The sequence below is a fragment of the Pelodiscus sinensis genome, chromosome 22, assembly GCF_052426305.1.
Source record: "Pelodiscus sinensis isolate ZL-2025 chromosome 22, ASM5242630v1, whole genome shotgun sequence".
Taxonomy (NCBI): domain Eukaryota; kingdom Metazoa; phylum Chordata; order Testudines; family Trionychidae; genus Pelodiscus; species Pelodiscus sinensis.
The window spans coordinates 11,245,277-11,271,976 of NC_143073.1; the positions used below are offsets into that span (position 1 = coordinate 11,245,277).

General features: G+C 55.0%; 1 protein-coding gene across 1 annotated transcript; it reads right to left on the reverse strand.

Moving 5' to 3' along the window:
- Positions 1 to 287: 287 nt before the first annotated feature.
- KCNJ9 (potassium inwardly rectifying channel subfamily J member 9) lies at positions 288 to 24,586 on the reverse strand. The gene is made up of 3 exons (XM_075907456.2): positions 24,457 to 24,586; positions 14,504 to 15,479; positions 288 to 1,604 (listed from the first exon to the last, which is right to left on the reverse strand). The coding sequence occupies exons 2-3, from the start codon at positions 15,432 to 15,434 to the stop codon at positions 1,291 to 1,293; spliced, it is 1,245 nt and encodes a 414-aa protein (XP_075763571.2). The 5' UTR covers positions 15,435 to 15,479; positions 24,457 to 24,586; the 3' UTR covers positions 288 to 1,290.
- Between the last annotated feature and the right edge of the window lie 2,114 nt (positions 24,587 to 26,700).

Below are 26,700 nucleotides of genomic sequence, written 5' to 3' on the forward strand. Positions count from 1 at the left end.
GTGACTCAGGTGAGGTTCCGTTGGCAGGTGCGTGGCAGTGGCCCGGGTACAGGTCGCCGTGCAGCAGAGCATCCCAAACCCAGCTCCGCTCAGCCACTGAGCCATCCCCACAAAATCCAACCACAGAGCAGACACTAGCACATCTCAAGGACACCCCGGCCCACCAGCTTCATTCCCGGACGTGTGTGGGCAGCACCGTGCCCTGGGCATGCCGGAGCCCAGGAGAGGTCCTCCAGCGCTGCCATGATCTGGCCCAAAGCCTTTGGCGGCAAAGGGGAGACGGCACGTCCATTTCAAAACCTTTTATTAAAAGACAGCGAGAGAGACAGCAAGCTCGGGGGCACTGGGGGTGCTAGTGTGTCTGAGTGGGGGAAGAGCCGGGCATGGGAGACGCTCCGCAGGTCACCTGACATCATGCCACTCATAGCCCGTCCTGGTCTTTGCTACGATTCTCCCTCCTGTCCACGATTTTCATTTTTGGATCAATCTCTTGACTCGCTGCGTTGCCCCTCACAAGCCAGGCTGAACACAGCTCGTCCCCATGTGTCTTTTCTCCTGCTCTTCTATCGCTATATTAAGCCCCTTGACATTCCCCGCCTGTTCTCCAGCTATGCAGGTGCTCTAGTGCACAGCCCTGTCTCTGTCCATCCACCCCACGGCCAGTGCAGCCGGTCCCTCGTGCCTCCACCGCCCTCCAGCTGCTCCACACCCTGCCGCTTGCAGGGCCATTCTTCCAAAGCGGCTTAGCATGCATGCATCCCTCCCCCTCCCCACACGAGGTGGGCAGCTTCTGTTGTCCCGTTCACGCATCCATCTGGCTCTTTGCTCCACTCTTCCACCCCACCCGTTGGCTCTCAAATGGCCCGCCCGCCCTCACGCCTCCACAATCCATGTCCGTGCTATAAAACCCCTCCTTCTGCTCCTTCACGGAGCAGGCCTCATTCATTGCTCTGTACAGCTACAAAATAGACGTGTGTGTATAAATATCTGATTTATTACCTGCATAGACAGCCCCGGCACACAACCCCACCATCGCTGCAGAGTTGCTACCACTACACGTTTTACTCTGTTTTAGAGACCCAAGTCACTGGGTACATCTGCCATCCCTTTGCCTCCCTGCTCACTCTTCTATCTCCTTCGCCAGCTATCACTCCTCCTTCCTTCCATCCCTCCTTCCTGAGCACCTGACGCTTCACGAGTCTCCTCCCTCTGCCATCCCCCAATCTCCCATTCTACGCTTGAACGCTTTGGCCTCGGCTGGCTCCATCTTCCCACCTCGGCACTGTCCCGTTACACCTTGGACTCGCTCTCTGGGTTGGCCAAGCTGCCGTTCCTCTCCTTGTCCCCAGCTTCTTTCTCTGTCCCTTCCTCCACCTTCTCGTCCAGCCGGCTAGGGATGGACCAGTACATGTGGGCGTCCATGCGGGCCGTGGCCTCAGCCATTTCCTTGGCACTGCAGCTGGGCGTGGGCACCTCGAAGGTCTGGTGGAAGCTGTTGTAGTCCACCTCATAGAAGCCATCCTCCAAGCTCAGAACGGACATGAAGCGATGTCCCCACAGCACCTCGTCCACCAGGTAGGAGCTCCGGGCCTGGCAGGTCATCCCTAGGGCAACAAGCATAGCACTGATTAGGCAGTGAGGCCCAGTGGGGAGGGCACTTGACCACAGAAAACCAGGCTTCTGTTCATAGAATCATAGAATACTAGAACTGGAAGGGACCTTGAGAGATCATCAAGTCCTGTCCCCTGCCTTCACAGCAGGACCAAGGACCATCTAGATCATCCCCAATAGACGTCTATCCAACCTGCTCTCAAATATCTCCAGAGATGGAGATTCCACAACCCTCCTCGGCAATTTATTCCAGTATTCTTAACTCTGAGTTCCTGGGCAGCCACGTCCTCTCTCTGTGCCTCAATTTCTCCTACCTCTTGTCCATTTGGATTGTAAGGGTGTGTCTACACTGCAACTAGACACCCACCCCTGGCCAACGGGATCCCACTCAGGCTGCAGGGCTGTCTCATTGCAGTGTAGACATTCGGACTCTGGGACACAGGGAACATCTAGTGCAATGAAACAACCTCACAGCCTGAGCCAGAGTCAAGTGGCAGGAGACAGAGGCAAGTTTTTTACTGCAGTGTAGGCATAGCCTATGAACCAGATGTACACAGGCATTTAGGTGCTTATAGAAGGAGTTAGGCACCTCAGTACCTCTAGCCCTAAGGAAGTTCATCATCTCTCATTGCCCGCTATGTCTACACTGGCAGGTTCTTGTGCAAGAACATCTTGTGCAAGAGTTCCTGCGCAAAACCTCTTGCACAAGAACACGTCCACACGTCCATGTGCTTTTGCATGAGAGCACCCATGGCAGCGCGGACGCTCTCTTGCACAAGACAGCTCCGATGGCCATTTTAACCAGAGGGTTTTCTTACGCAAGAAACCCCTGCCCTGCGTCCACACTGCCTTCTTGTGCCAGAGCTCCTGCGCAAGATGGCTGACACCTATTAGAAAAGAGCGTAGCTCTTGCGCAAGAAGCCCTCTCTTCCGACGCCGTACTGTAAATCTTCTTGTGCAAGAACAGGTGGGCAGTGTGACGCTCTGCAGAAGAACAGCCTTTCTTGTGCAAGAACCCACTAGTGTAGACATAGCCATTCGGTGCCGCCCCTGGCACAGCTGGGGCAGGCACCGTCTCTTATCGCCTGTCTGTGCAACGCTCAACACAATGGGGCCCTGACCTCCGCTGAGGCCTCTACTAGGAGATAATTAACAATAGTCAGGCTGGCCACGTTCCGATTGCCTCAGCCCCAAAGTTTAAGCCCGACAAAGGGAAGTCACCCAACAGTGCTCTGTAACCCAGGCTCATGGGCCCCAGGGGAAAGGGAGCCAGGCTTATGGCTGAGTAGAGGAGAGATGGGGAAGACTGCAGGGTGCTCACTTTACTAGGAGTGCTGAGCCTGGGGACTGGACAAACCTTGGGGGAGGGAAGGGTGATGAAGCAGATCAGAGGGAGGATGCGAGGAGGACAGCCCTGCCTGAGGGGAGTGTGGGCGATCCCCTAACTGTCCCCCTCCCTCCCGCCTGAGGGGAGCGCGGGCAATCCCCTGACTGTCCCCCCCCCCCCGCCTGAGAGGAGTGAAGGTGATCCCCTGACTGTCCCCCCCGCCTGAGGGGAGTGTGGGCAATCCCCTAACTGTCCCCCTCCCCCCTGCCTGAGGGGAGCACGGGCAATCCTCTGACTGTCCCCCCCGCCTGAGGGGAGTGTGGGCGATCCCCTAACTGTCCCCCTCCCCCCTGCCTGAGGGGAGCGCGGGCAATCCCCTGACTGTCCCCCCCCCCCGCCTGAGAGGAGTGAAGGTGATCCCCTGACTGTCCCCCCCGCCTGAGGGGAGTGCGGGTGACCCGTGACTGTCCCTTCTGCCTGAGGGGAGTGTGGGCAATCCCCACACTGCTTTCCCTGCCTGAAGGGAGTGTAAGTGGGAGTGAGGTGACCCCCGACTGTCTCCCCTTCCTGAGGGGAGTGCGGGCGATCCCCTCACAGTCTCTCCTGCCTTGGTGTTGCCCCTTTTGCCCTGAAATAGGTTTGCTGAACTAGTCTGGTGGAGTCACATGCATGTGACGAAGTGGGTCTCTGCCCACGAAAGCTTACGCTCCAACACTTCGGTTGGTCTCTAAGGGGCCACAGGACTCCTCTCCGCTTTTGCAGATCCATACTAACATGGCCACCCCTCTGATACCAGTCTGGTGGAGACCATCTGGGCGTACAAACACAGCGGGAGGCCCCCCTAGACTGTAATGCCTGGCGCTGAGCAGAGAGGTTGGCCCGCTGGGTGAATCAGCCCCTTCATCCCCTCACTGCACTCAAGCACCGGCCAGCCTGCAAGGACTCATCCAGGCACAGGGCTTCCCTCACGTGACGGAGTGTGGAACACATTGGGAATCCAGAGGAATTCCTGCTGGGGGTTGTGTTACCTGCAGGTTGCACGGTGTTACTGATGTACCCACTTCAAGTCCGCCTTCCCCTTCCCTTTACATGCTTTGTTTCTGTTTCCCCTTGAACAAGAACTGTGCCTGGATTGTTGGCTTACCCATTATGGAGGTATCAGACGAGTACACATGCGGGGTGTCAGGCTAGTCATGGGGGTAAGTACGGGGGCAGGGATAGTTGACCCATGTTGAGAGGTGAGGTCAGGATCCTGACTACAGTAAACAGTCGGGGGGGGGGGGGTGGGGGGAGTGCACCACCAGTTCCCAGCCAAGAAGCCAGGCTATTGAAACCCACAGCAGAGTGACACTGGGTAAGGGCTCCTACTGATCATTAGTTACCCTTAGGGATACAGCGATCAGCCCATAAAGGGTGGGCACCTGCTGCCATGTGGATTGAGTGTGTCACTAATTCTCTGGCCCTAGTTTTGGAAGCTGATCCTCTTTTAATTCTCCATACCCCTCCTCCTCCCCTTGCCGGGGTGGGGCCCTAGCACAGTGGGAATTTCATCTCCTGGCTGGACCCTATCTACCTTGTCTGTGGATCCCAATGGAGCCCACTCTTCCCTCTGAGAGGACGGGCCAAGCTCTCGCTCTGAAGGATTTCAGCATTCGTTCGGATCCATGTATCTTATATCCAGGCTGAGGCTTAATGCTTCGATTGATCATGATAATACAAGCCTAATCCCTCTGGATGGCAGGAGCGAATGCGAGGGTCAGAGGAATGGATGGCAGCTGTTAACTGGCCAGCTACATGATGTGCACACTGCCACAAATCTCCAGCTCCAGAGAGCCCCCCCGCTTCTCCTTTTTCAAACAGTTTCGCTTTCACCCTCTCATTTGCATTCTCAGCTCTTGCTCATTTTTCACTCCTTTTGATCCCTTTCACTTTCACTTTTTCCTCTCTCTCTCATTGTGCTTCCAGACTCTTTCACAAGTCCCCCTCCCTCCATTATCTCTTTCTTTTTGGGTGACTTCTCTTTCCAGCCTGTCCCCTCTGCGGCCCACAATTCCAGAAGGGTGTTGATCCACTGGAGAGGGCTCAGAGGCCAGCCAGGAGAATGAGCGAGGGAGCAGAAAGTGGGTCTTGAGGTGCTCGACTCCAGGAATAAACATTTCATAACGGGCTCTTCGGTCTAGCAGATCAAGGTCTAACCTGATGCAGTGGTTGGAAGTGGGAGCTAGATACATTCAGGCAGGAAATAAATGGCCCATTTTTAGTAGTGAGGGGAACTGGACATTAGAACAACGTGCTAAGGGATGGGGTGGATTCTCCATCACTGGCAGTTTTAAAATCAAGACTGGATATTTTAGGAAGAGATTTACTCTAGTTCAGTGTTTCCCAATTTTATCTGGACACAGAACCCTTTTAAACACGAAAGAATTTTGTGGACCCCCTAATAACAGACTTATATATGGAGCTGAAAAAGTAGACCACAAATAAGTAAGGATAATAATAATAACCAAATGCTAAACAAGGTCATGAAATCAACATTTAAGTTTAATTGCGATCGCACCGCTGACTGACTGCGCGTGCAGCGCTGAGTCGTGTGGCAAACACAAATGGAAATTATTTTCAATAAAAATTCGCAAATGCTTAAATATTAATTTTTTTAAAAATCATAAAATGTTATTGTAATGGATTTTTCTCGTGGAACCCTTATTTTCACTTTGCGGAACCCAGGGGTTCCATGGAACACCATATGGGAAACACTGCTCTAGATCAACCAGGAATTCAGGGAAGTTTTGCAGCCTGAGTTATACAGGCGATCAGACCAGTCCCTTCCCGGCTTAGGGTCCATGATTCTAGGAGCCTTTTCTGTCATCCCATAGGTTTAGTTACACACCCTGTACCCAGTTCTCTACAAACCTCCGGGAAAGGGGGAGGGTGGGTCTATACAGGAAAACAGTGCTTTAAATCCCAAAAGACCTCTCTTGTACCAAGATAAGTCTCCATGTGATGGTAATAACTAAAGTAACTATAGTCATTTAAACTCACCCTTTAGTATTTCCCCTAGTGGCAAGTCCCTGTAGATGAGAGGTTTTAGCTCAAGCAAATTGATTGTCAATTAACTCAAGATAATTAACACATTTGCACAGGCTGCTCTGAGCTCTCCCCAAGTGCTTGTTCCAGGACACAGATGTTTGTGGGCATTGAGCTAAAATCCACCAGTGCCTGGCAGTTTGGGTTCTGTTCTGTCCTACTTCTTGTCCTCCCAACCTCAGAGTCTGACACCTCTACAACCGATAAGCCAACAATCAAAGCACAGTTTGTGTTACCCTGCTGGGGCGCTGCCACATCCAATCACAGGAGCAACCCCCTTGCCCTGCTCATGCAGGTTGCAGGGCACATAGGGAGAGGGCATCTTAGCTCAGTGGTTTTCACAGTGTAGGTTGTGACCCAGTCCTGGGCAATGGTCCCTCTAATTTTTCCTATCCATGTGCAGAATACATTTTTTTCTGTGCACCAAGTCAAATGCAGATGTGCACCAGCAATAGAAACTCAGGCTGGGAGTGCTCTGCTAATCAGCTGGGCGGCATTTGAATCTCTCCTGGGTGGCCATTCAAGCATCCAGCTTACAGGGAGCACTGGTACTGGGTCGCTTTGTCACAACCCACACTTTGAACACCCTTGGCCAGTCCCTACCTGTTCTCACACCATGCTGCATCCAGCTCCTAGGCAGCAAGACCACCGGGCTCCCCACACTGCCCCCTGCCCTGAGCACCAGCTCCACACTCCCATTGACCAGACACTAGCCAATGGGAGCTCCTAGGGGAGAGCTGTGTGTAGCTGCTTGCATACCTCTGCCTAGGAGCCAGGCCTGTTGCTGGCCGCTTCTGAGGTACAGCAGGGGCCATGGTGCTTTTGAACCCCTGCTGATGAGAAGCCATGGGAGGTAAGCCCATGCCCCAATCCCCTGCCCCAGCCCTGACTCCCCCCCACAAATCCAGAGTCTCCTGCATCCTAAATCCCTCATCCATGCCCATCACATAGCCTGCATCACTAGCCCTGACTCCATCCTGCACCCCTACCCCAGCCCAGACATCCTACACCTCTGCCACACCCTGAACCTTCTCCTGCACCCCAAATCCCTTAGCCCCAGGCATCCATAATTGTCTTCAAGTGAGTCACCAGAAAAAAAGTTTGAAAACCAATCTTAGGTCATCATGGAGCATCAGTGCCACCTATAGGTGCATATGTGCCGTGCACCCCTTTGTTTACAGCTCACTTCCTCAGCCATGTCCCCAGACTAGCTGGTGTTTCCAATGCAGCTGTCACCATAGTATCAGGGCTTGCTTCTATCTGGAGTAGCGGTTGCCCTTGGCCTGTAGACACTGCCCGTTGGGAAGAGAGAAAATACAGGCTACTGGTTTCTTTCCAAGGCCCGTCAGAGCCTGGAGAGAGAGACGGATAATCCCTGGGAATGGAGTGTTCAGAAGGAACCCAGCTGCCGTTGTCTAGCGGCTCTTTGCCCCTCATTTGAGAACCCTTAGCAATAATAACCGGAGGGCCCGGCTGGAGAGTTGGGCACCTGCGAGTGAAAGGCAAGCCCTGGACGTGTGCACTTCACCCACCAGCAAAATGCAACCACCTCTGAGGCAAGGGCAGCCCTGCTAGGGTTGCCAGGTGTCCGGTATTGAACCGGACAGTCCGGTATTTTCGCCTCCTGTCTGGTAAAATAATTCAGAAAATACTGGACACCTATAATATCCAGTTCCTGGGTGCTTACAGGGAAGCTGTCTGGTCTGGTGCAGGGAGGCAAGATGGCAGGCCTGTTAGGGCCCAAAAGCCTCAAAAGCGTTTCTTAAAGGGGCTATGCTGCTTTTTTTTGCTCAACAGCTTTGGTCTCCCCCTTTTTTTTCTCAACTGAATTTTTCCAGTATTTCTTTTTTTGGGGGGGGAGGGGGATTCGGTATTTTTGGTTAAACCATTTGGCAACCCTAACCCCTGCAGAAAAATTCAGGGGTGGGGCAATGTTATGACAGCACATAGAACAGTCTATGGCAGTGTTTCTCAAACTGTGGGTCGCGACCCCCAGGGGGGTCGTGACCAACTTACAGGGGGGTTGCAGCTGGATCCATTTTTTTTTTTTTTGCATTTGTGTCTCCCCGGTATCTCTGGACAGTCCGGGCTCCATCTGGTCAATTTTCCCCTGCTGCGTCTGGCGGAGGAGTGAGGAGCACTGTAGAATCTAGTGAAGGTGGAGGGGAGAAGGGGGCAGTTGCAGGGCGCCATGCTAGGGGGTTGCTGGGCTGGGTAGGAACGGAGCATGCACTGCTCTGGCCCACCTGACCAGCAGAGACCGGCAGCTGGCCATGTGATGCTTCCCCTGCAAGCTGCCAACTGAGGCAGTGGGGCTGGGGGCAGAAGCAGACACTTTAAAAGTAAGATTCTTCTTCCGTGCCTGGATCTGCACTGGGGGAAGGGGGGAGATTTGGTTGGAGCGGACTCCAGACGCTGAGGATGCCTGCCTGGGGAGGGTAGGGGGAGAGTGCACTGGGATGGGGGGGGCTCTGGGGGACCTGCCTCAGGGGGAGGGGTGGATGCAGTCCCAAACTGGACAAAGTGGTGCAACTTTTGCTTTACAACTTTGGCTCACCCCCCCCCCCCCCCCCGCCACCACCTTTTTTATTTTTTTGCTTAACAACTTTGGTGAGGTTGGAGTGGGGGGGTCACACAAATTCAATTAGCATTTTAGTGGGTCACAGTATCACAAAGTTTGAGAACCCCTGGTCTGTGGGATAGGATGGTGTCTTACAAAGTTGGATGGGGGGTGGAAGAGATAGTGGAGTATAGAGACCTATGAAAAGTCAAGGGGCAAACCAAGTCGGGGGGGGCAACTGCCCTCTTGCCCCATAGCAAATCACACCCCTACTTTGAAGGGCAGAGTAGCTGTGTAATGGCTGCAAAATTATGCTGCGCCAGGGGTCATGATCATCTGCACGGGCACCTTTCATCCGTCTGCCTCACATCAGAGTGCATCACACAGCCCACCCTATTTCATTGTGTCCTCATATCAGTGAGCTAGGGGGTACAGAGGAAGCATAGTCCCTAGGGCATAGCAGAGACCTGAGATGCTACAAATCTGAGTTCTGCTTCCAGCTTGATACCATGTGAGCTTGGACAAGCCCCTTCCCTGCTCCATGCCTCAGTTTCCCCATCTACAACTGGGAGTAATGCTGCAACCTGTTTTGAGCAGACCAGGGACAATGTTGGAGAGTTGATATTAGGATGATGCAACGTTACTTTAGCGTCCAAGACTGGCACCCTGTTTTGCAAGGTGCGGTTCCACCCATCCAGAGGCAGTCCCTGCCATGAGGAGACTGCAGGTAGACAAGATGGACAGAGGCTGGCAGGGGACTGAGAGGTACAGGCCTGTGTGAGGCTACATGGCAGGTGTGTGGCAGAGCTCAGGGTTCCATGGTAGGGCAGTAACTACCCACTAGGCCACACTGCTTCTCTCACAGCCTGCCACCGGGAGCGTTCTGCTGCAGCTGTAGCCATGCCAGAGGGATCCCAGGGCTTCAGAAGTCAGGGGCTGATCTCCCAAGCCAATCCTGCTAATAGGGAGGTGCACAGCTCCCCCCCCCCTCCCATCCCCCCCGGGATGCATCTGTGACTGGCCTGCTCCTCTCAGAGCCAGCCAACAGGCGGAGTTCTCCGCTGGTGCTATGGCCCTGGGTTGCCGTGGTGACAAACATGGTAGTTCAGGCAGGGTTACATAACTCTGGCCGGGAGAGGAAAGTGTTTAAAAATAAAAGTGGCTGTTCCCGTGCCCAGGAACAAAGAAGGGGGAGGGAGAAGGAACAGGAAGGCCGGGAGCCCTGGGAAGAAGGGGCTCTGGGGAGAATTTGTAGTGAATCCCCCAGAGGCAGGGCCCTGTCCTTAATCACCTCTGTGCGCTCAAAGCATGGCAGCCAGGCTGGGCTTCTGCTGAGGCCATTGCTTCAGCTCCTGGCTGAGCCGAAGTGACAACGGGAAATTTCCACTGAAAGCCTGGGGCTTGCTACAGTACTAATAACGAGATCTAGTTCACGTCTCTCTAGCGCTTTCCCTCTGTCGCTGCCAGGACAGGGCAGGAGCAATATCTGCCTGCCACAGCTGGGCTAACGGAGGCCGAGCAGGAAGGTGGCTGCCCAAGATCACCTGGCCTGCCAGTTTGATGCTCTCTGCTAGAACATGCTGGCTGCCCTGTGGGCTGCGTACACCTCGGGCTCAGATCGCGGGGCATCGGCTCTGGGCTATAGCTAGAGACTTGGATCTTAGACCTACAGACTCGCTGTGTCACTTCGGGCAAACCAACAAGCCTCTGCTTCCACACCAGTATCCCGGGGAGATTATTACTTCACTGTGCCTGCCTCGTGTGTGAGCGTTTCTGGACAGGGACTGACTGTACCCAGTGCTTCAGTCGTAATGAAAGAGACGCCGGGCCTCAAGCAATTAGGTGCCAGGGCTCAAGCATTTTTTTTTTTATTTTACTTTCATAACCAATGGAGCAAGCCCAGAGGTGCCGGAATGCTAAACTGCCGGGCCCAGAGGTGCCAGGCTCTGAACTGCCGGGCCCAGAGGTGCCAGGCTCTGAACTGCCGGGCCCAGAGGTGCCGGAACGCTGAACTGCCGGGCCCAGAGGTGCCAGGCTCTGAACTGCTGGGCCCAGAGGTGCCGGGGCTCTGAACTGCCGGGCCCAGAGGTGCCAGGCTCTGAACTGCTGTGCCCAGAGGTGCCGGAACTCTGAACTGCTGGGCCCAGAGGTGCTGGGGCTCTGAACTGCCGGGCCCAGAGGTGCCGGAACTCTGAACTGCCGGGCCCAGAGGTGCCGGAACTCTGAACTGCCGGGCCCAGAGGTGCCAGGCTCTGAACTGCTGGGCCCAGAGGTGCCGGAACTCTGAACTGCTGGGCCCAGAGGTGCCAGGCTCTGAACTGCTGGGCCCAGAGGTGCCGGAACTCTGAACTGCTGGGCCCAGAGGTGCTGGGGCTCTGAACTGCCGGGCCCAGAGGTGCCAGGCTCTGAACTGCTGTGCCCAGAGGTGCCGGAACTCTGAACTGCTGGGTCCAGAGGTGCCGGAACTCTGAACTGCCGGGCCCAGAGGTGCCAGGCTCTGAACTGCCGGGTCCAGAGGTGCTGGAACTCTGAACTGCCGGGCCCAGAGGTGCCAGGCTCTGAACTGCCGGGCCCAGAGGTGCCGGAACTCTGAACTGCCGGGCCCAGAGGTGCCGGGTTTAGGGATGTGAAGGACTAGTCGACTATCGGATAAGCAAGGAGGAGGGAGAGAAATTGCAATGGGCTTAAACTGCAGCAGGGGAGGTTTAGGTTGGACATTGGGAAAAAGTTCCTAACTGTCAGGGTGGTCAAACACTGGAATAAATTGCCCAGGGAGGTTGTGGAATCCCCATCTCTGGAGATATTTAAAAGCAGGTTAGATAACTGTCTATCAGGGATGGTCTACACAGTACTGGGTCCTGCCATGAGGGCAGGGGACTGGACTTGATGACCTCTCGAGGTCCCTTCCAGTTCTAATGTTCTATAATGATTCTATGATGTTAGTCGATAGGCTAGTTGACTAGTCGCTTACCCCTGCCTTGCTGCCTCTATCAGAAAGAGGCAGCAAGGGGGTGGCGATGGGAAGAGGAGGGGGTACTTTAAAGTGGCAGCACTGCGTGGAGCCTGGGGCCAGACCCCAGGCTCCATGTGGCACTGCCACTTTGAAACATCACATGCAGCCCAGGGACAGCTGGGGTGTCCCCTGGCTGCATGTGGTGTTTCAAAGTGGCAGCGCTGCATGGAGCCCGGGATCAGCTGGGGACTCCCCCGCTGACTTTGGGCTCCACGCAGTGCTGCCGCTTTGAAATGCTGCATAGAGCCTGCCACCGGGCTCCCCGCAGCGTTTCAAAGTGGCAGTGCCACACAGAGCCCGGAGTTAGCAGGGGTGTCCCCAGCTGATCCCAGGCTCCACGCAGCACCTTCACCTTTGAAGTGTAGCAACAGCCTCAATTTTTAACATCCCTAGCCAGCTTCTAAACTGCCGGGCCCAGAGGTGCCGGGGTTCTGAACAGGCAACCCACAGGCACTGGAGTTCGGTCCTGGCCCTGGCACAAATGAAGCACTGATTGTAATATCATTATGTGTCTATGAAGCACCCTCCACAACACGGCCTTGATCTTGGTCAGGTCTGTGCTGCACCTGCCACAATGAGCCCCTGATCTCGGTAGGGCTCTATGTGATGTCACACTTGACACAATAGAGGCCCTGATCTCAACCGGGCTCTGATAAATTCCTGGCACAGTGGGGACCTTGATCTCAGTCTGGGGCTGTGCAGTGTCCGGCATAATGGGGGCCTGACTTCTGTGAGGCAAGGGCAGAGTTTCGGGAAGGCAGAGTGGGGGGCAGCAGCCTTGTGCACTGGGTCGCAGCTTGCTTTTCATCCCGTTCCCAGGACTATCGGGTGTGTTCCCCGCCCTTCCAAAACTCCCCTATTGCCTTCAGGGCTTCTGCAGGCCACTGTAGCACAAACCCCAGTATGTTACCTGCTCCATATCAGTTCTGTGCGGTTTAGGAATGTCTGATAAGTGCTAGGAACATACGACCACCTGTCAAAATGCAAAGCCCAGCAGGTCTCAAACTACGTTCAGTGAGGTCCTTGTGATCTACAGCCAGATGGCTGGGCACATGGTGCTGGCTGCTGTAACACTTGCTCCGGATGCTAGACTGCGCCAACAGGCAGCTAGAATAAAATTCTCAGATTGGAGGGGCTCAGCCTTAAAAAATCAGTAACTGTTGTTGGAAACTAAGATCCACGTGTCTTCAGGGGTCATGAGGGTAGCCCCAGAAACTGAATCTGGATCTCCTGAGCCCCTATTTTGGGCCTTAACCACATAGCCACTGCCACACCAAGAGTGCTCTGCCCTACAGAGCACATCTTGTTGGATTCAATCCAGAGCAGTCAATAGGAGCTGGTGCATAACCACGCAGCACTGCAGCACCGGGGTCCTCTCCCCGCAGATTTCATTATAAGGCTCCAGGGAATAAATGGTGCATTTCTGCCACTAGGTTATGTCAATTGCTGAATGGTTTATTGCCTGTGCTTGATGCGAAGCTTTTGAATAAAGAAGAATTTTTTTCAAAGTAATGGTGATTTATTCCCGATTGACTGAATAAAACAGGAATTACTGTTCACTTAATGGCCCTCTTTTAGAGTTCCCATTTCTTCCCGCTGCCCCTTTTCCCTTTTTTGTTTTTAATTAACTAGCAGGGAACCCAAATTCATCCCATATATTATTATTTGGATTAAAGTAGTGCCTACAGCTCATTAGTAGAATTAGAACCCCACACTAAAATCGGGGCCCCATTGTGCCAGGTGCTGTATAGACATGCAAGACATTCCCTGCCTGAAAGACGTGACAGTTTAACAAGGAAGGACCATTATTCCCCTTTAACAGATGGGACACGATGCCAGGACAGAGGAAACGACCACCCCCAAATCACAGAGACTAAGTAGCAGAACTAGAATTAAACCCAGATCACATAACCCTGAGCCAGTCCCTTGATCACAAACCCATGATCCATGCAAGGCATTTTACCTCTACCTCCTATCAGAGGGCTTTGAACTATTGGCCTGGATTCCACTTTCAGCACGGCAGCATAGACCTCTCTCTGCCTCTTGAGCTAATGGAATAATTCCATTAGCTGTTAGGAGTAGTAAGTTGTTATCCTTGAAGGGGCTCTGTTGCTGCCATTGCTATATGGATGAGCTGTGACCAAGAATGAGGCAGGAGATGGGCTCCAGTGGAGATTGGGAGCAAGGCTGACAGAGAGAGCAGAGCATCAGACAACAACAGGCTACTTTGGAGTTGGAGTTGGACCATAAAGAGGCTACACACAGGAGAGGAAACCAGGCAGTGCGTGTGGTGGGGATATAACAGATGGGCGTGCTCCCTGCTGCAGATCCATCTGGGGAACGGCAAGTGAGCTTTCTTGACTCATGAAGTCTAGGGAGCACTGCCTGCCCAGATACAAGATAAGCAGGAGCAGCGTGTCTGATCCCCCAGTGTATGGGCTGAGCAGTCCCGGGATAGGATCCTGGGGGAGCCTGGCCTGCAGAAAAGTCTTGGGCTGGATTGTGGTGGTGAATACAACACGCTCCCCTCCTGGAAGAGGTGTTCTGACCCAACGCAGCTGCTCAAGGATGTGAGTGGAGCAGCCATGTGGTCATATCCTGGCTAAATGCTGCCCAAACCCTGCACTGGATCCAGCCTGGCCCTATGAGGAACTCACTCTGAACCCTGTCCCGAAACTGGGCTGGGAAGGTGTATGCCTGAGATAGGCCCATGGCCTGGAGTTAGTGTGCAAATGGAGGGGACTCAATCTAAACTTGATCCCCCAACTGAACAAGCTCTAGTAAGAATCTGGATTAGGCCCAATCTGGACTAGATCCAGAGCAAGACCGGGGCACAGTCGATATGAAGCCAGCCAGCATTAGCCTAGGTTAGTGTGATCCTGGGGGACCCCCAGGCACAACACCTTACCTGTGGCCTCCACCATCCCTTCCAAAATGACAACAATCTCAAACTCGTCCTTCTCCAGCTGCTCCCTGGAGACCTCCCAGAAGGGGCTGTGCTCATTGATCTCATGGCTGATGATGAGGGGCGAGACCAGGAAGAGGCGGTCGTCGCCCGTCTCGAAGCCCACGTTGATGTCCGTCTGGTTGAGGGGGATAAACTCCCCCTCATGGGTCTGCTTGGACTTGATCAGCTTGGCCCGGATGGAGGCCTCCACAATGTGGGAGCTGCGCAGGTCCCCGACCCGGAACATGAGGCACAAGCGGTCATCGCGCAGGGAGACCACCGCGTGGGAGGAGAAGACGAGGGTCTCGGCCCGCTTGTTGGGCTGGGAGATCTTGACGAACATGCAGCCCACCATGAAGGCATTGACCATGGAGCCCAGGATGGCCTGGAGCAGCAGCAGGATGATGCCCTCGGGACACTTGTCTGTAATGACCCGGTGACCATAGCCAATGGTGGTCTCGGTCTCGATGGAGAAGAGGAAGGCCGAGACAAACCCATTGAGGTTGTTGACACAGGGCGTCCAGGTGTGGTCCTCCAGGTGGTCCAGGTCGCCACGGCAATAGGCGATGAACCACCAAATGAGGCCGAAGAAGAGCCAGGTGATGGCGTAGGCTAGGATGAAGACCAGCAGGCTGAAGCGCCACTTGAGGTCCACCAGGGTGGTGAAGATGTCCGTGAGGTAGCGGTAGGTCTCCCGCACGTTCCCGTGCTGCACGTTGCACTTGCCGTCCTTCTCCACGTACCGCTGGCGCCTTTTCTTCTTCACGGCCTTCTCGGGCTCGTTGTCCCCGAGCCGTGTGGAGGCCTTGAACGGGCGGGAGCCAAGCGGGGGCTTCGCCTCACTCACCGGCGTCTCAGGGATGGTGGAGAAGCCGGAGTTCTCCTTCGCCATCTTAGAACCCTGGAGACTAGCTGCCCCGGCCAAGCTCCTTAGAGTCTGAGGGAACAAGCAGGACATGGGGGTAAAAAAGATGCATGCCCTTTTCCCAGGATGGACTTTTAACCCTTACAGTGCTGACGACCTACAGACCCATCTCTAGTGCTCTCCTGCTACAGGGCCCCGGTTCTTCGATGATCAACTCTTGATTACCTCCCTGGTAACCTCTCACTCCTCTCATCCCCTGCAGACTTGCCCTCAACTCCTCAACTCCTGATTGCTCCCCTGATGACCCCTGTGAGGAAGTGTGGGAATTGTAGGAGGTTGCATGCGGAGGGAGGGCACTCAGTGTTACTGGTTAATGTGGTAAGTGGGGGGGGGGGGGAGTGTTGTTACAGGGAACGGTACAAAATGCCAGCGACTGGTGATGGGGAGACCCAGCTCGGTGGTGCAGCTGGAAAGCCAACCAGGGCTGCTGGAACCATTTGTGGGGGTGCTGAGAGCCCTTGAACCAGACTGTAAACCCTGGATATGTTGGAAACCACTTCAAGCCAGGTGGTGCTGCAGCACCCCCACCCATGGAGCTAACAAAGCCACCGCTAGACGGGCCTCCGGCATGGCCTGTGAGCCTCACTGAAATGCTACCTATGCCAGGGTGTGGGCAGCTGAAGTCTGGGGGAACCCTAGGCAAAGCCCAAGTAGTTGGACCACATAGGGGAGGGGGTTATTAGCTGCACATCCAGGTCTAGAGCCCCTCCCCTCATGGCTCAGGCACCCTCCCTGTCTGCCCTCACCTGATTGAGGGCTGAGCTCCCTGCAGCCCCCACGAGCTGAGAGCAGTGGTGGAAGGGAGTGGGGAAAGGGGAGGATAATGAGGTCTCTGAAGGGAGGGATGCCTGGAGACCTCAGCTTTGGGATCAGCCCGAAAGGACCCAGGCAACTTCACTGTCAGCACCACCAGGCTACGTGGACTGGAGAAGCCATGGTCACAACCAGCCAGGGATGTCCTGGACCTTACCTGGATGTGAGTCTGTCCTCCCATCCCCATCAGCTCCTCACTGGCCATCCACAGGCAGCTGGGGCTCCCCTTGGGAGAGGTGCATGCTGAGCAACTGCACCCCCTCTTCGCTCCCTGCTAATCTCTCCAATTCAACCTTGCCTGGACCCAAGCTCATACCTGGAGCCCACTTCTCACCGCAAGCCTGGCTGAGACTCCCCATCTGCACTGTAACCCAGGCTAGAACCCTAGCTTCTCAGCCCCAGAAGCCCAGGCCTCTACAGCTTGAGCTAAGGGAGGGCTCCCTCGGTCACCACCAGCCACAGTAGTAGAGCCTTTATCCCCTCAGTGATCAGGGAAGCTGCTTCCTCACAGATGGCCAAGGGGCTCAAGGCAGCAGCTCACTGCTCTGTTTGGCGCCAGCTTCTTGGATGGCTTCATAGAAATTCCCTTTCTACTTTCAGTCAAGTCCCACTTGGCTTTGATGCCCCTTTCCTTGTCTTTGTTCCTGCTTCACCCTCTGCAGGAACCTTGTGTCATTGTCACCCCCTGTTCCAGGCCAAAGTGCTTCGAGGACAGTAGTGAACCCTCAAGCTGCCTGGGGTTCACAGAACTGGAGGGTGCTGCAGAGTGGCAGGGCTTGGGGACTTACAGGCAGGGCCTTAGCACAAGGACGAGGGTGGGTGGGGGGGGGGCACCTGTCCAGTCTCCATGTCCCCTGCAGGGGGAGAGCAGCCATGGTGCTGGGCTACTAGAACCGGGGGACGGGCTCGTCCACTCCCATCTGGACTCCATAGAACACCCCACCAGTCCCCATCCAGGTCTCTGCTCTCTGGTGCTGCCAGTGATTCAGCCGCATCCCCTGAGTCTCTTCTGATGACAGCAATGGACAGGCCCATGCACCTCACTGGAGGGACACACTGTGACGTAGTGGGGGTGCGGTGTTCCCACCTGGCTGTGTTGCTATGTGTGATCCCAGTGACTCACCACACACCTGTATTGGCCCAGACACCTACGTCCCAGCCTGAGCAGATAACCACCCTGTCCCCTGATAACCCCTGTGACAAAAGAGAGAGACAAAAGAAGAGACAGGCTGGGGGGTAGGGCCGGGGAGTTGAGTTAGTCTCGGCTGGGCTAGGTTGAGCGATGATGTTTTAGATCAAGGAAAGGGGGGTTCAGGGCCCGTGAGCCCTTCCCCCCAAGAGGAATAAGGCTGTCTGCTCTTGGTGCCTGTGCTACCATGGATCCTATGCCGCACTGTGTCTGTGAGAAGCACTAAAACCTTCGACTCTACTGGCTGCCTGAGAGTCACATCTCACTGCGGATGGGGGTGCAGGGTCGGGGTCTCCCTGACGCATTGTCACACACCCCCCCCCCCAGCCCTTGTGCCCCCTTCAGAGCACTCTCACATCTGGCATTCGAGACAGGGCTCCTGGCCCCAGGGCCGGGCTGGGACCGTGCTTCAGGGCCTTGGGCACAGCTTAGGTGAAGGAGCAAATGTCAATCAACTGCTACAGACTCGGGCGCTGGGGAATCTTTATACACTGGCGACAACAAAGGACTCGTATCGCTGGCTAGAGAAGGGGGTGCCGCTGGTGCTGACCCCCAGAACATTGGCCATCCAGTCTTGATCTGCCTCCTGTTCCGTTGACTCTCCTAAACCCGTGTTTGCAGAACCCCTGTTATTCCAGCCGCGGGCTCCTCACAACAGCTCTGTCAGTGCCCCTCAAGCCCAGCCCAAAGCCCCCGCGCCCAAATCTTAGCCCTACACTCCACACACACAGAGCTCTGCCAGGGCCCCTCAAACCAGCTCTGCCCTCATTGCTTCTCCAGCCGGGAGTTCCCGCTCCAATTCTCACAGCTCCGGGGGAGCCCCTCTATCCCGAACTCCATTCCCTCACTGTGCCTGTCCTGGGCATCTCAGTCCTGACCACCTGTCCTATCTCTGTGCAGGTACTTGACTCCCTGCAGCTCTCCCAGCTAGGAGGGGAAAGGGGCTGATCACAGGTTCCCCCGGGCTCTCCGTCGTGTACTGCAGAGAACTCAGCTCTGGGACACAGCATCTAATTGTCATTCCATTGTTTTCCTAAGGAGGAGAGTCCAGCTGAGGCAGCTGGGGAAGGTTGGGCCAGGGCCTTGGAAATAAATATTGACTTTGTATATTAAGATAATGGGGCTGTTTGTGCTTCTTTATGCTTCTAAAGCTGCTGCCTCAGCATTTGTGTCTCTACACATTACTTATCAGCTTCCGTTACTCCTTCAGGAGGTTTTACCACTGAACTTTCGCAGCATCAGTTACATGCAACCGAATCTTTTGCTAAAAAAACCATCATGGCCACCACTGGCCCAGCCTAAATAACCCCGAGTAACACTTCTAAGGCAGCTTTTGTCCTGACAAAACCAGCAGAACTTTGCAACGAGCAGATTCCATCATACACACATGCAATGCCAGTGGGGAAAGTAACACAACATTTCTTACGGATACTGTCCTGTTGGAACCCAGATCCCTGACAGCTCTTTAAATAGCTCCCTGCTGGCTTTTGCTGCAGCTCAGCCAGCTCTTACCAGAGCTGTGAACCAGGGCGCACCCGCTTACTTTCATCTTTCTCTCTCTCACACACACACATGTTGGTTTATACACACACAATATCAGCTAGAGCAATTTGCCCAGCACTGACATGCAGCCACCTCTGGAGAGTGCTGTGGAAACTACAAAACAGCAAACAGCAAAGCTGCTTGAAAGCTGGATAGCCAGAAGGAAAAGTAACCACTCCTGTTGAAACTTTGGGGCAGCAGTGGCAGCAAAGAAGAGTCAGAGCAGGAAAACAGCCTGCAAAGCTCTGGAGCATCAAGATCTTTTAGAGGCCGGCCCTATGAGGTGCTGGGACCTGCCACTCCCACTAACGTCAGCACCCAGAGTGTCAGAATCTGTGTCCTGATGAATCCAATAGATGGTGCCTTCACAGCAGCGGGGCAATCCGGGGCACTGAGCTGGACCCTGCTTCTGGCTTGGACACTCACCAGTTTTGGTCTCAGGCATGTTCCTCAGGGCCAGAATTAGATCTCATGTGCTGCCACTCACAACTGGTCTGTGCCTCAGTTTCCCCTCGCCCCCCCTCCCCGCCGGCCCCTCCCCCAGTAATATATTCAACTATGTGCAAAATGCAGTAGAATTTGCTCCTGCTAGGGTGTGCGTGTGCACACACACAATCAAACAAATGCCACACACATCACACAAAACCAAACCACACACATATGAACAAAGCATACACCAACACAAATGCATGGACATATAAAAAAAGACACAAAATGCACACACGATAACCACAACACACACTGAGCACTCAGGCATACACACAAACGATAGCACAAACACTTACAAGTCATGTATATAGAGTCACACAAAACACACACACGCACACAAACATATCCAAACATATATACCCTTATTTGTGAACATGGATTTTTGAGAACAAACATCCTAGCTCTGTTTTTACAGGCTTCCATGGGAAGAAGGCTCAACTTCGGTAAATCTCACAAAATAAAGAAATCCACCACGGCTGGCCCTATGAAACGTTCTGGTGGCTGATTTCATGCCCTTCCCCATGAGTCATGCCCCCTGACCCAGCTGTAGCCCCATGTCAGGGCTTTCCCTAGGTCTCTCTGAAATGTGCTGTGTTGTATCGATATTATCCCTCTCCCCCACTCCCTCCACTGTGTGCCTTTTCCTGGGGATTGGCGGCAGGGAAGCAGCATCTGCCAGAGATGCAGCTGGCGATTTTACTCACGGTGAGCTCTGTACCAGTGATGAGAGCAATGACAAGATCTTACAGCACATTCCTAGAGAGCAGCAAAGCCTTTCTCTGTACTGTACATAAAGGTAGTGCCGGACCAGTCTCATGGGAGGGTGATGAGACAGCTGTCAGTGCATCAGGGATGTTGACAATTTGGCCACAGAAACAGACGTAAGCCCTTGAATAACAACCCTCCTTGGATGTCCTTGGGGGATTAGAACCAGGGGCTGTCGCCTGAAGGGGTCATTTCAAACACACACAGCACTGGCTTTGTGCTGCTTTCTGTGCGACCCATGGGAGCTTTCCTATGGCGCAGAGCTGAGCCATCATGGGGCACTTCTGAAAATGCCACCCCTGCTTCATTGCCCCATATCCCTTGAGCTAAAGGAGCAGCTCCACCTGCTAGCAGCAGTCATAGGCTAGCTTCTGGGGAGACACAGCACACTGGCCTGGTGAGTTTTGCTTGCTCCTGATCAGTGCCCTGGTAGCCAGAAGGCTGGGTTCTACTCCTGGTTCAGTCATTAATTCCTCCTGTGACTTCCTCTCTTCTCTGATGCTCTAGTTCCACCTCCCCTTCTGGGATGATATAGCAGCCCACAATTTGAAAGTGACAGGCAAGGAGCCCTCAGGGTTAGGACTGTGAAGCACAGAGCTGGAATTATTAATAAAATGCAGGAGGCTGAGCAGCAGACAGGAGTGGGGGTGTGGATGGCCTACTGGAAAAGGCCCTTCGGTTTAGCTAGCTAAGAAAGAAGGCAGGATGAGTCAACCCAAATTGGAAGGAGAGGGAGGGGGGCTCTGAGCTACACATCCAGGCCCTGATCCTGCAATGGGATCCAGGCTCTAATGAGGAGCCCCCTGGGACAGAGGGTTCCCCCCCAGATTTGACTGGCAGAGCACAGCCTGCTATCAGCCTGCAAAGCCAGGAAGCACTGTCCCACTTTGTGACCTCAGACTGTTGGGGGGCTTTTTCTGCACAGTAAAGGGCAGCCTCAGAAGGCGCAAAGTCTCCTGGGTAATTAAAGAAAACTGGCCGAGCTGCCAGCTGGGGATTCAAACTGTGATGACTTATTGCATGGGAAAGTCCAGCTCAGCATGCTAGGTGCTGGGGGCTCCTTGTGGGAACTGAGCTTTGGAAAATCTGACCATTGGGGGGTGGGGAGGGGTGTTCTCTGTGGCTCTGGACCAGGACCAAGACTTCAGGGTGTCATTATTGCTAATTAGCCCTTAGGAAGCAGCCGTCTTTTTAAACGATATAATACTTAGCTCTTCATCTGTTGCCTTCAAGGCACTTGGTAAAGGATAGGCTTGTAGTTAAGGTACAGTTCCCAGCTTTGATATGTGACCTTGGGAGAGTCACAATATTGCTTTGTGCCTCAGTTTCCCATCTGCTAAATGGGGAGCTTTCCTTTCACCATGCCTTTGTCTCTTTCAGTTTCTAGCCCTTGGGGCAGGAACCATGTCTCATGGGGTATGTCTACACTACAGCACTAATTCAAACTACTTAATTCGAACTAGGTGTTAGTCCTTGTAGAATGAGGTTTACCTAGTTTGAATTAAGCGTTCCGCTAGTTTGAATTAAGTTCGAACTAGCGGTTTGTATGTGTAGCGCCTATTAAAGTTAATTCAAACTAACGGCTGTTAGTTCGAATTAACTTTGTAGTGTAGACATACCCACACTGTGTAGTGCCTAGCCCAACACAGCCCTGATCTCAGGTAGGGACTTTAGGTATTGTAATGCTATGAATGAAGTGTCATTGTCCCCCATTTCACAGCTGGGAAAACTGAGGCAGAGAAAAGTCACGTGAGCAAGAGCAGTGGTGAATAGAACCCCATACTAGCACCGCCCAATGGCTACTTCTGAGCCTTCCTGTTTGAGAAAAGGATCTGGGATGCTTTAGAGACTGCAGACATAGGTCCCTGGCTAGCAACAATAGACCTTGCTGCATGGTGCTGTGGTAGTCTCCTGACATCCTAGGCACTTGGGTGGGATCTATGCAGGGCTGGATCCTCCCATGTGAGCTCGTCATTTCACCACCCCCCCTGTGGCTGGTAGAATCTGACCCCCCTCAAGCCATCTTCAATGGATCAGGAGACTATCGGGGTTCCTCTGCCACTGCCTCTCCCTGCTGTTGGCAAAGTGACAGAAATGGGGCACTGCTGGGATGCTGTTCTCAGCTGTGTGCAGCCAGCATAGACGAGAGCAGCGCCCGGGCTGCTCCAAATGATGGGCATGTGGACCAGCCCAGCAGAAAGGCTGTGCCAGCACCAGGGGAGGGCCTATAGGAATTTTACCTCATCATTGCCCACACCCAACCTGCAGCCTGGGCACATTCCTCCTCAGCTTGGCCCCAAGCTTTGTGGGGGGAGGGACTATACTTCAAAGGATGTGGGGTCCAGGGCAGCCTGAGAGCTAACCCATCAGGCTGGAACCCGTAACAGCTTCTCCCACTGCTGTCTCCTGGGTGTGTGAGAGGCAGAGAGCTCCCACCTCATTGCCTGCCAAGGCCATGCCTCTCACATTCCCACTCTGAGGTTTGAAGCAGGCCCTGTCACCCCAGTATGTGGGCACCCCAGGCAGTGCGTTATACAGGCCCGAAGTGCCCAGGCCCCACCAATATTCAGGAATACGGGCCCAGCTCCACTAAAGTTTGGGCTTGTGTTTTCAGAACTGTCCTATCCATAGGATGGATGGGAGCAACCAACCTGGGCCCCATGCTTTGTGGGGGGAGGGACTATACTTCAAAGGATGTGGGGTCCAGGGCAGCCTGAGAGCTTAGTGGAGGGGCCTGGTACTGTCAGCAGCAGTGACGAGGCCCTACCCTGCTCTGCCCCACCCTGCCTCTTCCCACCCCTGCTTCGTCCCCACTCCACTCTTCTCCCAAGCCCCCACACTCACCTCAACTCTTCCTGCCCTGTTCCCATTCCACCCCCTTCCTCGGCTTTCTGGCTTCCATCCCCTTCCCTGAGCAATGCCAGGAACCGATGGGGCAGGCAGGGGCCAGGTTGTTCATTGCTGCCAGTTACAGCCCCCCCCCAGGCCTCCCAGGATCCTGTGTCCCCCTGAAGTGCGGAGCCATGGCGTTTGCTCTGGTCCATCCTATGGACGGGACGGCTCTGCTGGGACCTGTTCTGGGCACTCCAGAAATGATACAAACCTGGTGCCCGTGCTCACACTCGCATGTATTTAGCCTCATTATCACCACCCCCGGACGGGCAAAGCCATCACCCTCAGCCGAGCTGGGAAACCGAGGCACACAGCTCAGGTCAGGCAGAGTGGGGACCCCACTCCAGGACGCCCGCAGGCTGGTCTAGCGCCCTCACCGGGCTCTGCCTCCCCTCGCCAGGTCTGGGGCTCTCCCTGCTCAGGCAGCTTCCAGAGCAAACCCCTCTCTCTAGCCCAGTCACCCCCCAGCTGGGAGCCCTGCAAAGCCATGGCTCCAGGCTGTCCCCGCGGGGGGAGGGGGGCTGGGCTGCCTCAGGGGCTGCGAATGCCCCTCCCCCCCGGCCCCAGGGCGATCTGCTTCTGTGTCCTTGGGTGCCCACTGTCGAACTGGGGGGGGGGGCGGGAGGAAGGGGGGAGGATCCTGCCTGGTGCTTCTGCCAGTCCCGCTTCCTAGCCCTGAGCGCCCTCCTGGCTCCTGTCCCTGCGCCTCCACCGGGACAGGGGGGTGGGGTAAATCCAGTTTATTCCCCCTCCCACATACCCGCCCCCCCCCCATGGCTTCCAAAGTTGGGATCCGGATCAGAGCGACTCCAGATCTCGGGGCCTGGGGGGGCGGGGGGGAGGGAACTGATCCCCCCCTCCCCCAGTGCCCCGTCACTTACCAGCGCTCTCGGCTCCGAGTTTCACACCCCGCCCCCAGGTGTAAACGGCAGCTGACTGGTTCCGGAGCTACCCCATCCGCTGGGTCACCCCTGAAGTCAGGGAGAATAGGGAAGGGGGAGGGGGGCCGGGCACCGCGTCTGAGGAAGGAACCAACCCTCCCCCCACTTGTTTCACTGCAGATCCCCCCCATCCCCCCGGGCCCGCACTCTCCAGGGCCCGGTGCAAACACCCCCTCCCCTCAGGGCTGCTCCCCCCCCCCCCGACCTCAGCCCCGCCCCCCAAAGTGGAAGCAGCCCCCAGCTCCAGCAGCGCCAGCGAAGGGCCCCGCGGTGGGATCGGGCCCCTTCTCCCCCCGCCCGCCCTCGCCCCAGCCGGCGGCGCACGGAGCTGTCCGCCCCGCAGGTGCTGATCACTTACCGCGCCCGGGCGCCCGCCGCCCGCCCATGGCCCGCAGCCGGGGAGCCCCGGGGTCCGCGCCCGGCGCCTCCCGAATCCAGCCGCAGCGGCCGCGGAGCCGCCTGCGCGTGTGTCTGTCTGTGCGTGTCGGTGTGTCTGTGTCCTCCCCTTCCCAGGCACCCCCGCTTCCCGGCCGTCGCCACGACAACCGCTCCGGACCTCCCTGGGCTGGGCTACCGAGCGCACCGCTCCCCCAGCCCGGCCCGCGCCTCGGGCCCGCCACGATCCCCGCCCCCCAGCCCCGGATCCCCGCCGCGCTGGGCCGAACCACAGCCGCGTCCGACAACGGGCCCCTGCTGCTCCTGCCTCCTTCCAGCCAGCCCCCTATCCCCATCCTCCTCTTCCTCCGTCCCTCCACCGTCTTTATTCATCAGTCCCCACAGACCTCCTCCATCCTCCGTCCATCTCCATAAACCTCCTCCGTCCGTCCATCCCTCCGTCTATTCATTCACTGCCATTATTCATCTGTCCCTATATATCTCGTCCATCCATCCACTAGTCATCCACCCAACTAGCCAGCCATCTTTTCCCATCCACCTCCTCCGTCCGTCCATCCATTCACCGCCTTTATTAATCTGTCTCCATATACCTCCTCCGTCCATCCATCCATCCATCCACACATGCTGACTTCTATTTTCCTCCCTCCACTGCCTTTATTCATCTATCCCTATATACCTCGCCCATCCATCCATCAATCCACCATCTTTATTCATCTGTCCCCATATACCTTCTTCATTCATCCATCCATTCACTAACCCCAACCACTTCCTCTGTCCATCTATCTATCCATCTTCATCCATCCATCCACCTCCTCCATCCATTAGTCTCCATACACCTGTTGCTTCACTAGCCAGCCAGCCCCCCACACCTCCTTCCAGCCTTTCATCTCTCTTCCTAAACTTCTCTTCTAGCCATCTATCCATCTAGCCCTCCCCAAACATCTCCTCTCTTCATCCACCTCCACAGATCTCCTCCTCTACCCATCCATCTTTCCATCCATCCACACATGCTGACTTCTATTTTCCTCTGGGAAGTGTTCCACTCCCATTCTGCCCAGAGGCCCCACCCCAGCTTCTTCCCCTCCCCCAAACATTTCCCGTCTCACTCTGCCTCTTCCAACACCCCTCCTCCTCCAAATGCCCCCATCTACCACCTACCATCCCACAGCTGATCACGGCCAGATGCAAAACAGCTGAGTGGTGGGGGCCTTCAGAATGGCTGATGGGGGGAGGGGTCTGCTGAACATCTGATGGGCTGATAGCTGGTGGGTGCTTGAACATTCACTGCTTTTTTCCATGGGTGCTCCACCCCCAGAGTACCCACAAAGTCTGTATGTATAGATCCATCCACCTCCCCTCTCCATCCATCCACTCATCTCCATATACCTTGTCTTCTATCCATCCATTGATCTGCCCCATATACCTAGTCTATCCATCCATCCCCATATGTCTCCTCTATCCATTCATCTGTCTACCCCCTACTCTCTCTCTCTCTCTATTCCTGTATACTCCCATCTCTCTCTTTCCATTTCTCCCTCTGTCAATCTCTCCAGTATCTTTCTGTTTCCTGCCATCTAGCCATAATTTTTGATGGACATTGAAAATGTCCAAGTTCCTCTATGCCTCTTTCTACAAAATGAAGCGTATTAAGGTGTTTCTAAAAAAGATCACAGTGTATCCCTTGGTTTTTCTGTCACTGCCTGTCCTTGTGCACGCACGCACGCGCGCGCGCGCACACACACACACACACACACACACACACCTCCCCATATTCCCACTATTTACAAAGCTTTCTCTCTTCTCTATATCCAGTGCATTATCCACACCCTCCTCCAGGAGCAGCGACTATTTATAGAACTCTCTCCCCCTGTGCTGCTCTCTTCATACAGCATTTGATATACAGCCTCCTACTCCAGCAGCAACTATAAATAGAGATGAAGTGAAAATGCGACAGGCCCAGCCCATCGGGGTCTTTCCAGGGAAGGCTGGGCAGATGTTGGTCTTGCTGGGAGTTAGAGATTTGCTCCCCAGGCCAGAACAGTGAGATGGGTGGGGAGGGGCTTGGCAAGGGGTGGGTTCTCCCATTGAACCAGCACTTTGCCACGGCACATGTGGATTTGGGGGAGCAGGGCAGGCAGCATTGGAAGCGATGAATTGTCTCTTCCCTTCTGGCTGGTGAACGGGGATGGATGCACTTTATGGTCCC